This window comes from Erpetoichthys calabaricus, chromosome 9, assembly GCF_900747795.2.
Source record: "Erpetoichthys calabaricus chromosome 9, fErpCal1.3, whole genome shotgun sequence".
Lineage (NCBI taxonomy): Eukaryota > Metazoa > Chordata > Cladistia > Polypteriformes > Polypteridae > Erpetoichthys > Erpetoichthys calabaricus.
This window is the reverse complement of record NC_041402.2, coordinates 136,725,111-136,739,878: the sequence shown is the minus strand read 5'-3', so window position 1 is coordinate 136,739,878 and position 14,768 is coordinate 136,725,111. Positions and strand designations below refer to the sequence as shown.

The window sequence follows — 14,768 nt, the reverse complement described above, 5'->3', positions numbered from 1 at the left end:
CCAGCTGAACTGCTAGCTCTTCTGTCTGGCATTTTTATGAATTTTGTTCATCTTCCTTTTTATCTGAATGGCAATATAAAGACTTGTCAGCAGCCACATACTCAGTCCAATGGATTTAAGCCGATGGGTAGATCTTATAAGTTTCTGAAGTACTGCTTTTTAAGTGCTTGATCAAATTTCACATTTGTGCTCACACTCTCTCACTTTCACTCTCACTCGAACACATACACAAACTAACAATCACATCCACACACACTCGTACCTTCTACATGACTACTTTTGTGGCCCACATTTCAGGTTAGCTCTTCCCCTTCTTATATTCTGCAGAAACTAAGTTTCACTAGAATTTTCATGTTAAAAACATTACTAATAATAAGGACCATAGGACCTTATTCCAGGTGACTTCATAGTCTCACACGTGTCTTCTGGGAAACTATAGCTGAGATATCATTTGTGTGAGTGAGTATTTTAACAACTCTTCACCTTTGCCAAGCAATATTTTTAGTATGCACAGTCACTCCAATCTCTTCCAGTATAGCTTGTAACTTCTTTAGAGTTCTCATTGATCTTTTGGTGGCCTATCTCACTAGTTTTATTCTTGCACAATCCCTCAGTTTTTGTGGATATCCTGCTCTAGGCAGATTTACAGCTGCACTGTACTCTTTTCACTGTTAATTACTGGTTTAACTGGACTTCATGGGTTATTCAATGACAAGGATATTTCCTTATCTCCATCCCCTGACTTGAACATTTCAATCATCTTTTCACAGAGTTTCTTGGTGTGTCCTTTTGCCTTTATTGTGTAGGTTAGGTCAAGATACGAACTCACCATAAATTGGACATTCTAGATAAGATGCATTTATAACACAATCAAGTGACGGTCTTGACACCAAACAATAAATCTCCATTGAACAAATTCTATGACATCTAAAACCAATTAACTGGACCAGTACGGATTTAAGTTTCTCATATTAAAGGGTGGATGAGTGGCTAAAAACTTATGCAATCAATTCATTTTTGTTTTATATTTGCAATTAATTTAGACCACTTTTCTGGGATTTTGCTTTACTTTGACATTAAAGAATTGTTTTCTGTTGATCAGTGTCAAAAAAGCCAAATTAAATCCATTGTTATTCAATGTTGTGTAACAATAAAATGTGAGAACTTCCAAGGGGGAGATACTGTACATCCTGGAAGAAAATTGCTTATTTCTTTGCAGAGTGCATATGTCTCTATCCAGTTCCTGTCTCCCATTGTTTAAAGGGTTTCTAGGGCTTCCATCACAGATACATGACTTTCAATACCCTGCCAATAGTCATCCCCCTGAATTGCATGCTTCTACTTACCCTTTTCTGGTTTACAATCCATCCTTGATAAAATATAATTTTCTGTACAAAATTTTTACTTTATAAAACATATTTTGGGTATTATGCATTTTATACGTATGTAATGATTTCCCCCCAAAAAGGGTACATGCTTTTATCTTTGGCTCATTCACTCATTTTTCAAACTTGCCAGTTTCAATATCCTGGAAGTCCTTTATACTGATCATGTATTTCAAAGACAAAAGATTTTTTTTTTTTTTGCATTTTGCAAATGTGTTGCAATCAATGTTTTCCCTCAGGTCAGAGGTTACAGATACCAGGGAAACAAAATAACTGCCACAAATATTATTTTCATTGGAAACACTCTTTATTTCCTCATTAAGGTTTCATTTATTAGAAAACTGCAGGGCTAAACTGTTATGATTATACTGTAGATACTACTTTATGATCAGTAGAGTGTTTGTACTGGATAAACTTTAATATTCCTTAGAGCAACCTGATATTGTAGCACTTGTATGCACATTCATTATTGTAATTTACTGTGTAAAAGAATGCTGTAATAAGCACCAAGATGAGAAAGACAGAGACACCACACAGTATTAGCCCTATGGTAGAGGCGTATCTATCGTTTTACCCAAAACAGGCAAATATTCAACACTGGCACACCTAAATAAACTTCTCTTCTGTTTGAGCCACAGGGGATGCCTGCAAAACAACAAGTACATGAAGCTCCTCATCTTGCCTCCTTCACATTCATGTGGGTTGACTGCACTCATACTCCTTTATATGCCTGCAAAGAAATGGCCGACTCATCCAGTCTGCCATCTCTCCTCTCCCACTAACTAGCCAGCAAATTCTTTTAAATCCTCCTGCCTGTGTAGATTCTCAATACATTCTCTAGTACGTCAGCACCCCAACTGCTTCCATCATTGTGGATGTGCTAACGCATGCTCTTGTCGTTCTGCAAAGACTTTTCATTTCTTTCTGGAAGAGTAACTGTCACTTCCAATAACCTGCTTCTCCTAGTTTGTAATTCTGCCGGCTCCTACAATATATAATGCCCTCCATAATGTTTTTTTTTATATATATACACCCCTCTGCTATGTCTCAAACTCTGTGGTGCCTTGAAATTGGGGGATCATGTAGAAAAAGTGTTGGCATTTCAGTTATTTACAACACTGTATGATTGACATGAATGCAAATGTGCGTATGCAGATACCCTTAAATTAAAGTCTGCAATGTACACTTTAATCATGTCTGAATTGTTTGATTTGTAATTTTAATCTGGAGCAGAGGGGTAAATAAAGGAAAAATGTGTCTTTGTCCCAAACATTATGGAAAGCACTGTATTTCCTCATAAGACAAAAAAGAATTGCTTTAACTGAATTTTATTGACACAATAATACAAATAGTGCTTCATACTTGTTAAATGAAAGTTGTTTTTACTCAATCATTCATTTGTAACATTGCAGGGTTAATGGAAAGAAAATGTACAAGCCATAAGGGCCCTTTGGTGACCAGCAGGGCATCAGGAAACCACAGTTAAAAACTCAAGTAGCCTTCTATGATAAAAGTATTTTTAGGTCATCAGGGTTGACTCTTGCTTTGGTGCACTACACAAAAAAGGCTAAAGAAGTGCTGCAGTCTCAGGTTCATGCCACAAAGTGGAAAAATGGGACCTGCTTACACTTCTTCAGGAACTTGATGTTTAATTGGCAACTCTGTAAATGTTTGTATCACTGAGTCTGCACCAGTCCTATACCATAATGCTACGTGGAAAAAAAAAACAATGCCAAAACAGATTAAGATTCTATGGTACCCCTGGGGATTAGCAAATGAAGGTGAGAATTTCACTGTACTATGTAAAATGACAATAATTGCCCTATAATGATGTTATAATAAAGTGGCTGCTTTTTTAGACTTTCTTTTTTTCATTTTTCTTTTTCTTTCAATACACCCACTAAGCTAAAATGTGCCCATTTTCATTTTCTTCATTGATGCCACCACCGGGTGAACAGGAAGCAGATGCCTACCAAACAAGCACCCACCTGGGAACCTTAATGGCAGCTTTTGAAGGCAGGCAGTGTGGTGTAGTGGTTCAGATTTTGGCTTTCACCCCCTAAGGTTATAGGGTTAAATCCTGCTACTGACACTGGGAGCCCATAAGCAAGTAACTTCACCTGCTTGTGCTCCAAATGGAAAACCAAAAGAAATGTAACCTAATGTATCTCAAATGTTGTAGGTTGGCTTGAATGAAGGTGCCAGCCAAGTAATAAAGGACATTTTCTTTTGATCTGCCGGGCGAATGCAGATGACTAAATGCAGCCTTTAAAATGTCTATGAAGAATGCAAACTTTGAGTCCGGTGTTTCGTGTTTAGGTTGGTTGGTATCACTGCACCTGAGCACTCACCCTACTGCCCCTGTGGTAAATCCAGCTCTGACCAATGCCTGTACTCTTGAAACTACAGGGACTGACAGTGGATGGATAGATGATCACTGATTATACACTCTTACAAATAATGGTTCATTAATGGCACTTTATGGTTCTTTACTGAACTGTGTGGTTTCTTGTAGAACTAGTGTTTGACAAAGAACCTCTTCACTCAGGGAAGGGTTCTTTTCTTTGTATATGAAGTTGGAGATCTGTGCTTTGACAATCTTCCTAACAAGGAGAAAAAAATGTTTAACGTATGGTGTACTACCTAGCAGGACACTAACAGATTAAGAAAACCTGGACTTAGCCTGTGATAATGTGTATGTATGCAACAAGAGTCCTTTTAAAATCAGGATCCCATTGGTTTTTCACAAATCTGTTAGAATCGATTCATACTGTAGTTACTTACTGTATGAAGAATGGTACAGATCTAAATAAATAAAGGTCCTCTCTGGAACCTTCATGTAGATGGGTCTTTTGGGAACCATGCCCTATGGCATCACTCTGAAGAACCACTCTGGCACATTTATTTTTAAGACTGTAAGATTTTTTTGCAAACATTGCTCTTTAATTCATTGAATTAAACATAAATGTTTCTCACACACATATAGCATGTTCGTCTCCAGTGTGAGAGCAACTGCAATATATTCATCCTTCCATCCTTTTTCTACACCCTCTTATCTAATACAGAGTCGTGGAGAAGATGGTGCCTCGCCCACTGCAATACAGTTTGGAGTTTTGGCACACCCCGACTGAGCAAAAGAGAGGTTAAGCGCGCTAATTCGAGCGTCTTCCTTTCTGCCTTTGTTTTTTTTTTGTTTTGTTTTTTTTTCCCTGAACGTGCACCTACCTGTCCCAGAGACTATGCTCTATATATTCTTGTGTTTGCGTCGCTATCGGAGAGTACTTAAGTGTCTAACTTTCTGGGTGTGTGTCCCTATGCCGTCTACTGAATATGCGCGTGCCCGTTTCTGTTCCGATCTGTGTCTGAATTTCTGTGTGTGTGTGAGCGCGCGCAAGTGTGCTGAGGCAAAGGAGTGTGGCTGTTTACTCTTAATGTTCCTGCTAGTTAATACTACATTGTCAATTGAGCGAGTCTTGGCTTGTCCTGGTAAGACTGCACACTTCGCAGCTGCGCCGCCGATTCACTGAGGGCTGTCATGGAAAAGCGGGCACGTAGACCTGACCAACAAACTATGAAGAGAAAAGCTGCTATGACAAAATGATGATCGGCCGTTAGAAAAAATTCCCCCAAGTGAACGTAACAGGACCCTGTGCAAAATGCTTCTAGAGGCGCAAGTTTGAGGATGAGACATTGTCAATGCTGAGCAGGAAACCTCTGAAAAAGTGAACAATTCGTGACACATTTGTAAAGTACTTGTGCAGTTCAGTACCTAATGAATTCCTCGCATTTCATTTCTAGTTATCTGAATGATGTGCGTTCTACCGATAAACTCAGGGTATGATCATGTCTAAAATATCGCGTTTATATAGATGCTTATATGGAAACGCGACTTTGTTGGAAGCAAAGGAGAGTGTCCATCTTTTAGAATATGTCGTTTGCACTCTGAATGCACGGTGCATTAGGAGCGAAGATTAAAGAGTGGGAGGAGCCAAAGAGAGAAAACTGAGCAATAGAGCTCTTCGGCACAAATGCTCCAGTGTTACGGCGTGACTCAATTCGAGTGCCTCTGATTACATGTCATTAAAAAGAGTTTAATCTCCGCACTTGTTTGCATAGATAAAGCGAAAAGTTAATGAATGTAAAGGTTACAACATTTTAGTTAATGTCTAAAATACATTGGGAAAAGCCTAGATCTTCGACTTTGTACAAGGGGTGATATCCCTTTGGGGAGACGCAGGTTAGGCAAGAATGTGCCAAACAGAAAGGCTGTAAACCTGAGGTCATCGACTGGCAGAGTCTAACATACTAGAGTGCAGTGTTACCAGTGACATTAATTTGCTACTAAATCAAACCGTTTCAAAATATCGTGTTCCCTTCACACATATCTTGTTTTGCTTCATAATTTTGGGGGTGAGCCCACTTCCTAAACGGCGACTCCCATCTTATATAACTGCTCCACCAGAAGTTTGCCCCCCCCCCCCCCCCCCCGCCTTACTATTGTACCAGCTCATTGATGAACCCCCACCATTGAAGCGCACTTTGTAAAACTTGACCCCCAAGCCCGCACGATGGTATTTTAGGTTTGTGAAAGGGAAGTCTTGTCCTGCTTAAGTGATGACAGGCTAGGCGCCCCACTCGCTTTCGGGCCCATGTGGACACGTAGGCAATACGTTAGTCTTGCTGCTGATCTCACAAGATTTTTTTTTTCTTTTTGGGGCTGAGATTTTCCCTTTTCCAATGCGTTTAAACCACACCTTCAACGAGAGAGAGAGAGCGCAAGCGAGTAAGTACAGACTTGACGCGAAAAACCAGTCAGGAGCTCAGCGATCTAGCGCGAGACAGGGAGGGTGTGTCCTGAGCTGAACGGGCAGACCGAGCGAGCTAGAGAGAGAGAGAGAGAGGGAGCGTTGCTGCTGTCGGTCGGGAAGTTTCTGTGCAACTTTGTCCGCCTGACGCCAGTTTGGAGGTCATTGTTTTTTTCGGGACTTTGCCGTGAGTTTCTCACAGCCAGGCTCTCACAGGAAGAGTGATTCTTACACGCAAGCAACTGGATTCTTTTCGGCAGTATGGGGGATGTTATCTCTACGCACCTAGACGATCAGAGACGGCAGTACATCGCAGGTGAGTGAGACGTTGTCTAGGCAGACGGGGCTAAGGGACAGTCGTAAATTCTGCCGTATTTGTGTGAACTTCACATCGCGCTCAGGAGCATACAGCAACCAATGAGGAGTGATCATGCCACTTGCATTTCTCTCATTCGTGTAAGGACCAAGGCATATTCAGCTAAGCCACTAGGTTTCCGCTTCTCGGCGTCTGGCCCTCGGGAAAGCTGGCACACCCATCCTCCTCCTCCTGCTGCCCATTTCCTGCGGGAGTGACTCAGTGGGAGATGGTGGGTGCACATTTGGCTCAGTCGCGCGAAGAAAAGTTTCAAAAAGTTGGCGGAAGAGTGCCGCGTGGCGTGCCAACCAAGGGGTCTCGCTTTGAGTGGATTGTGTGCACCCGGGACGCGAGTAACGGCCCAGTGAAGATCCTAGCGCCGATCACATACTTCTCTATTCCATGTGCCATAATGTTACTCAGGCGTCCAGCAGGGTGTGGTTGGGTGTGTGAGGTGATGATGTATCGGCAGATCTGGGAGCTGGGGGCTAAACACACCCGCCATTAGGACTGATCAACTAGTGTTTACAATCTCTCTTAAGCGCCAGATCACCCACAGGTATCTCAATATGCAGATATTGACCTGAACCTGATCATATGCTGGCTGAAACCCCGCACCCTGAGTTAACCAGAGTGGACTACAGGGCGTTGTCTTAACGTTGTTGTGACCACAGGATCCTCTGCGGCTCCCATATGTTGCTTCTTGTTTTGTTCAGAACTGCTTCCAATTGCCCCCAGCAGTTTTGTGTGGAATTTGAGGTTAGCCAGAGCTGATACAAATGTGACTTGGGTGGCCCATATTGCCCCAGCCACTGAAAAAACTGGTGTAACTCTTGATCATTCTGTGATGTTGAGGCATCCACATCTAATAATGAGGTTGATCAAGTGATCCAAGTGTGTTTTTTTTTTTGTTTTTAATTTTTAATTTTATTTAAAGTCAGTATTTGTGCATATGTGCAGTGTGGCCTAAGTGTGTCATATGTCACATTTGCTGTTGGTTATGAAGGCAGCTGTCAGTTATCCAGCTTGACTTTGTTCTGTCATTAATGCCAGAACCATGTGTTATCTTTCTCTGAAAGCAGAAGAGAATCAAGTGTGCTATATGGCTTTATTGTTGCGGGTGTTTCATTTGTCTCTTTATAGTAGTGTTAGTGACCACATGTGTCTGCTATGTTGATCTTGATGGAATGGCCATTGCAACTCAGTTCTGATAGTAATCTAGCCAGAGTAGCCCATATGGCTTCTGGCTGCCCCTGTGGTGCTTTGTTTAAAAGCTGAGATGAGCAGACTCGAGTGGCTGGTTCATGTGGCTGTGTCCAGTCACTGAAACACACCAATTTTCCCATTGCTATTCTCTAATAAGTCCAGTACTGAAAGATGCCAGTTGTCTATCTATCTATTTACAATAAAATTAAAGAGGAATAACCTTAGAGGTGAATCATCACAACAACAGTGGATAGCACACGTCACGTAGTATATGTGTACCAAGTTTAAGGTCAGTAGGTCAAATGGTTTGCGAGCTACAGGTGATTTAAAATCCTGGACAGACAAACGGACAGCCACTGTAGCGTATTATATAAGAAGATATATATATATATATATATATTTAATATACACACACACATAAATCTTTTTTTTTTTTCAGATTTCACATTTCAGTATAATTGAAGCTTCCTGTCTTGGTATATGGTTGCGAGACATGGACGCTATCCAGTGACCACAGACGAAGACTGAACTCCTTTGGTACTGTGTCTCTCCGGAAAATCCTTGGGTACCGTTGGTTTGACTTTGTATTGAATGAGTGGTTGCTCATGGAGTCCCGAATGAGGCACATTACCTGCATTGTGAGGGAGCGTCAGTTATGGCACTACGGCCATGTGGCGCGTTTCCCGAGGGTGATCCAACTCGTAGGATCCTCATTGTTAGGGACTCGAGTGGCTGGACCAGGCCAAGGGGTCGCCCACGTAACACCTGGCTGCAGCAGATAGAGGGTCATTTCCGGAGGGTGGGACTGGACCGCGTGTCTGCCTAGGGGGTTGCAAACCGGGATCCCGAGTTGTTTCGTCGTGTAGTGGGTGTGGCAACGCACTGTACCAGTGCAAGCTCCCCAACTTGACTTGAGTATAATTGAGGAGCCCTCTCGCTGTCTATATGTCCAATGTGACCGCATTGTTGTGTGGTTTTTTTTTTTTTTTTTTGTGAGACACAGGAAATCCATGTAAACTTTGGAACTGTGGAATTTCTGTTTGTCTACTGACACAGAGAGATGACCAGTTTTGAAAATGGATGGACAATGCAATTTTCGATTATCCCCAATGCCAAGTTGATTTGATAGGTAAAGATATACTTGACATAACATTGTAAAGTCATTTCTTGAATTGGAATGCCCTGGTCAGATTATTGCAGATATGTGTTGTGTTTTTTTCCCATTGGGCTAGATGTGTTGGTCACCTGTGCCTGACTTTACACTGGCAGTTATACTCCTTTCACACCTTCAGCTTCATAGGATTTACTGAATTTGCTTTGGCTTATTTTGAGCAATTGGTGAGATGGTCTGTTTCTCAGGTTCTTCTTTCATTTGCATGTCCCCATTTTGGATGTGTTTTACTGGGCCCTGCAGCTCGTATATCATTCCCAGCTTAGCTTAGGTGAATGTCCCTTGCAGTGCAAAATTCTTCAAAATTTTTTGTTGAGCTTATTGAGGTGAAAGAAGGGACATCAACCGTGAAAGAAACACCCACCAGAAGGGCGTTGGAAAAGAAGTACCCTGCCCTCCTGAGCAGTTTGTCTATGTTTGGAAGAATTGTTGGAATGCATCACCAAGAAAGCTCATCAAGCAACTAAACAAAGCAGAGGCGGTGACAAGGAAAACACCCTGGGCTCACTGGTCAGAGTGACATCTGACCACAGAAGGACAGACAGTCATGTTCATGTGGCTCAGTTCTTGCATTAATATGGCTAGTGGTTGCTATGTGGCTTTCTTATGATGTAGTATTTCTTGCGACAATGTTTTGATTTCAATAACCCCTATGGTTTTGTTATGACTCAGGGGTCATTTCAGGTGTGGAAATCTTTTTTCCAGTGATTCACATCGCACCAGGTTTATTCATCGGCTTCTCTAGATATGGGGAAGGCAAACCCTCGGCTGGGCCCCGGCATCCTGTGAGCCTCCGGATGGCTGACAATCTCAGGAATGTCAGGAATGGCCTGAACAAACATGCATGTCGGACTGAGAAAGGTTACACACACTGATGGCCATCACCTTTTCTGTAGGGAAATGGGCTGACATACAGGAGCATGTTTTGTGTGTGGATTTGGACATGCATATGTTTGGGCATAAAGTTGTGTACTTGAACATGAAATTGGGCACACAGGTGAATAATTAGGATTTAAATGAGCACGGCATCCATCCATCCATTGTCTCCCGCTTATCCGAGGTCGGGTCGCGGGGGCAGCAGCTTGAGCAGAGATGCCCAGACTTCCCTCTCCCCGGCCACTTCTTCTAGCTCTTCCGGGAGAATCCCAAGGCATTCCCAGGCCAGTCGAGAGACATAGTCCCTCCAGCGTGTCCTGGGTCTTCCCCGGGGCCTCCTCCTGGTTAGACGTGCCCGGAACACCTCACCAGGGAGGCGTCCAGGAGGCATCCTGATCAGATGCCCGGCATCCACAGCTTTATTCAGTAATTTTGAGAAGATCCATTAGGGACGATCCCAGCCTTTTGGGTTTACAACTCACAATGTAAGTGGGTAAGCAGACATAACCATTATGGATGTGTGATCCAAACATGAACTCCACATTTACTTAATGTCAGGAATGATTAGAAATAGACTATGTGACTAGAGTGTTTAAGTCAGACACCTTCAAAATCAGAAAATTGCCAGATTTTTTTGAGCTGTGACCTTTCATAACCAATTGACCACCACTCAGCATGGCACCATTAGCATATAGGTTATGTTCCTCACCAGAAGTATTTTCTCCTACCTTCATTGTCATTCAAAAAGTGATAAACTCTTCAAGGGCTTTCTGTAATTGTTAAGAGGACAGAAAACATGTTTTTTGTGGACCTCCTAGTATTCTGGTAGCTGAAACCTAAAAATGCTTGACCAAAGGAAAGCTGTAAATTCCACTGGCAAGAGTGAGAAAATTTAGATTTTGATGAGCACACGAATGCAAGTGGATGGTGGTGGATGCTTCCTGTTTCAGAACCAGAAGAGAATAATGAAGAGGTGAATAGTTTGATTTTGATAAAGGGGAAGCAGCCATACTAAAAAACACTAAAGTTTCAAGGTAAAGTACTAGTACTCCCCTATCAATGATGCCAGAGAGTGGCAAAATGTTACATGTTGATTAGCACATGCAAGTAAGAATTACACTGTATTCTACGGTATATGGAGGATAATAATAACCATACAAACCTATAATGTGTGAGTCTAAGAGATAGCTCCCCTCTTTTGCTGATAAGAGACTGGATGTGTTGAAGAGGTTTGGAGCACTTCTGACATAAGGTTTCAGTGGGTCCAGTTAAACCAAGTATATAGATATGGGTTTAGGACACAAGTGGAGCAGACAAGTACAAAGATCTAAGGTAACTAAAAGGCGTAGGACCTTGTGTATAGGATAAGGTTCATTGAGTATTAGAGAAGGATGGACAATCCAGAGGATGTCCATGTGAGGCGGGTTGGAGATGGACAAAAACACCAGAAGAAGTAAACTCCTATGATGCTGAAATTCTCCCATCAACAGCCAGTCATGTAATCCGCTCCTTAGCCACTTTTCTGCTAGGATTGCCCAGTGTGATTTTTCTATTTCTGGTAATAAATACTGCTGGCAGGGTAGTGTCTTGTTGGTGGCCATCTCTAAACAGGATGTCAAGACAAGCCAAGATCTGCAGTAGGAAACCCATCCTGTTGCATCCTGTTTATTACAATATACCTGACCCACCCCACATCTATACTGTCCACTCCCTTTTGTGATCAGGAGTCCTGTCAACATGAAGAACAATGCCATCCTGTAGTGGCCACCCTGTCTCATGCCAGATACAGCTGGCATCCATGATGCCAAAAGAAGTTCAAAGAAGTAGCTATGAAAACATTGAAATTGATTGTGATTAAGACATACTGTATGTGTCCATTTATTAATTTCCATATAGTGATGAGTGTCATACTTCCTGTTGCTTATCCTGCTGAACTTGCTCAGCAGAAGTTCTATTAGACAGTCAATGAGTAAGAAATAATTAGTCACTGCTAATGATGTGGTCACTTAGTTAAAGATTAGGAGATCATTGTGCTCTGTCATTCAGGGATTTAGCAGGTCAGCCAGAATGTAAATCAGTCGGTCAGAGGCTAGGAGCAGCGTGGTATTATGGGTTGGTCAGTGAGTGACAGAAGAGAATGTAATTTATGTTTTTTGAAAGTCTGTCAAGAGGTTGTAGTCACTATGACTTGGCAAGACAGGAAAGTGGATGGTCTTCAAGCTGGGTATTCAGAGAGTAATGGCCTGCTTGGGCTTGTCACATAGAGACAGGAGCAGTGGAGTTAATAGATTGCCATTCTGAGTTGGGAAGGCAACTAAATGTCTAGCTAAGTATGCTAAACTATTATTTTACTAAAATTTTAACTTGGTGGTCAGACAATCCTTTTGGGATCTCTATTTGAGTCCCAAAACTGTGTGACAGAAGGTTGTGATCGAAGTGGGTTGGGTATTTGGAGAGTAGGAGTTTCTTTGTGCTGGTCAGTCAGTGAGAACATGTCTGTGTGAGCTCATCTGTCAGGGTCTAGAAATCCATTTTCCAGTGGTAAACATCACATCAGGGTTTTTTGTTGGCTCCCCTAGATCTGGGGAACAAACCCAGTCAGTGTTTTAGGAAATAGAGTATCCTCTGAGCAGGTGGTTATTCAGCCAGTATGTAAAAACTTCATTGTGCTGCAGAGGGTTTAGTCATACTGAAGGGGTTGAATGGTCATTGCAAGATGTTTAATCAATGAATAGATTTGGTGCACTCAGCCTGTTAATCACACTCTGTGCACTGTGTCAAAGTGAAGTGGTGATTGTGTGCTCATTAATGTGGAATGAAATACACTGTGTGCTGATCACTCATAGTTGTAGGTCAGTGTTTGACTTTGTCAGTCATTGAGCAGGGATCTTAGACAGTTGGGTGCTGAGTTAGTCATTCAAAGACTTCAGAAGTTTCTGATGTGGTGGCCAATCAACCTGTGATGAGAAATATCTATGTGGTTTGGAAGTCAGGTAGCTTTGGATTGGTCAAGTAGTAGTACCCTTTTTGGCAGTCACTTGAAATGGGGGGGGGGGTCCCAGTGTGCTGGTCAGTGAGGATGTGGTTTCTGTGTTCCTGTTAGTCGGTGTGTGATGGACCCTGTGCGCTTGTCACTCTTAGGAGTGGGGCTCCAGTATGCTATTAGCTGGAGAGTAGGGGCCCCAGGCTACCATTTATTCAGGGAGAGGTGTTGATGTGAGTAATGTAGTTACAGAGTCAAGGTCTCTGTCCACTTCTAGACTTATAGTCGATCATTGAGCAGGCTTTTCTGTTTATTACAAGCGTGGTCATTCTAGGCGTAGGTATCAGACTCACCAGCCTGAGAAAGCTTTCTTTGTGACTAGAGGAATGGTGTGTCTGAAAGAGAGCTTTGAGTCCCTGAATCATAAACATGGTCTCACAGGGATGTGCCTTGGCACTGTACAAAGCAGCAACAGACTTACTGCGGCCGACCTTCCTTGTCCACCACTCTTCATTTAGTATGTTGACCACTGAGCAATCCATCTTAACAGCTTTGGTCCCCTTGCTGCTCCTCATGTCCTGTTTGCTTTTGTGTGTCAGTTTCTTTCCCTCTTACCTGTGCCCATTTACATTGCCTTTTCTGTGAATGGGTTGGAGTGGGGCTAGAGGGGCAGCCAGTTTTGGAAATACAGTGTCCTTTTTGCTGTCCAAAATACTTTTTTTTTTTTTTTTGTATGTCTCCTGGGGAAAGTCGTAGCACTCCTTGCTTCTGGTGCCAGGCTGCTTTTTAACGTTTTTTGGTGTCGGTTGTTAAGGGGTGGATTACACAGAATGAATTGAGACAGTTTTGAGAGTCTAGCAGGGGTGCATTTGGCAGCTGTTCTGTTTGAAGTTGCATCAGCAAGGTGGCACATTCCTGTGACAAGCAGAGACGAGTACAAGTGTATCTTCCGTTGTTCAAACTGTTGTGGAAACCATGGGAAAACCTAGACCTCAGCCAATCACCATGTTACAGGCAAGGGGAGAGTTTCAAAGACATGAGTAAGGAGGCCATTATGCCACAGAGCAATAATGTGGGTGGCAGCAAGTGAAAGTTAACATATACCTGGATGGTTTGGCACTGTTGGTGCCATTTGACCAGGTTTAGGCTGTCTTTCTTTCTTAGGGTTGTACGTAAGAATTATACTGTATTTAGGATGAAGAGTGGCCTGGTGATGCAGAGGTCAGCACAGCTTTCTATACATTCAAGTGGTCTGGGTCCTGTTACTTCCACTGCGAATTTAGCATGTTCTTCCCTTGTATGCATGGCCATTCTCAATGTACTGTGGTTTCTTTCTACAAAAAAAAAAAAATTATTGATTTTTTACTCTGATTTGACCCAGTACCTTACACTGGACTGACATCTACCGCTTCTCAACACTGCATTAAAATAAGCAGAGCAAATGTAGTTAATGGAGGGAGGGATTATGGGTGAGGTTTCTTCAGTGTAATCCACTCTAAGTCTCATTCACTGACAACTGATGAACAGGCTGAACTGTTCAAAATGACCATTGAGACAGATTGTGTCCTCTTTCTTAAAGATGGCCATTTCAGTTTAGCAATTAAACAGCTGAACATTTGTTCATCTGATGGCCAGTAGTGCACGGCCATGGTAATTCATTCCTCTGACCGCCTCAAGCTATCCAGTCAGAGCTGAGGACACGTGCGGAGTGTGAGTGAGGCTGTCCTTAGGCAGCAAGCACACTGCAGTTTTAAATAACAGGGTTTCTGTGTCAGTGAGAGTCCTGCAGAGGTGGCATCTTGCACTGCCTGACCTGCTCCGGCCTGTCCTTACTTCATGAGCAGGCCTGCTGCAACCTGCCTGGGGCTCAGGAAAAAGAGATGGCAGCATTTGCCTCATCATCGGTGGAATGCAAGTGAACTCTTTCTCTGATGCCCTGGGGTTGTGTCTAAAATATGTAATGAGGAGCGGCACTTAAACAAAATGC

At 42.6% G+C, this 14,768-nt stretch overlaps 1 protein-coding gene across 1 annotated transcript in view; it reads left to right on the top strand.

Annotated features, from left to right (window-relative positions):
• Positions 1-6,174: 6,174 nt before the first annotated feature.
• The window catches only part of niban2a (niban apoptosis regulator 2a), a 30,932-nt gene continuing 22,338 nt past the window's right edge, over positions 6,175-14,768 (top strand). The window contains exon 1 of the mRNA XM_028810220.2: positions 6,175-6,506. Coding sequence (XP_028666053.2) covers positions 6,452-6,506 — 55 coding nt within the window. The 5' untranslated portion in view covers positions 6,175-6,451. The remainder of the gene's footprint in view (positions 6,507-14,768) is intronic.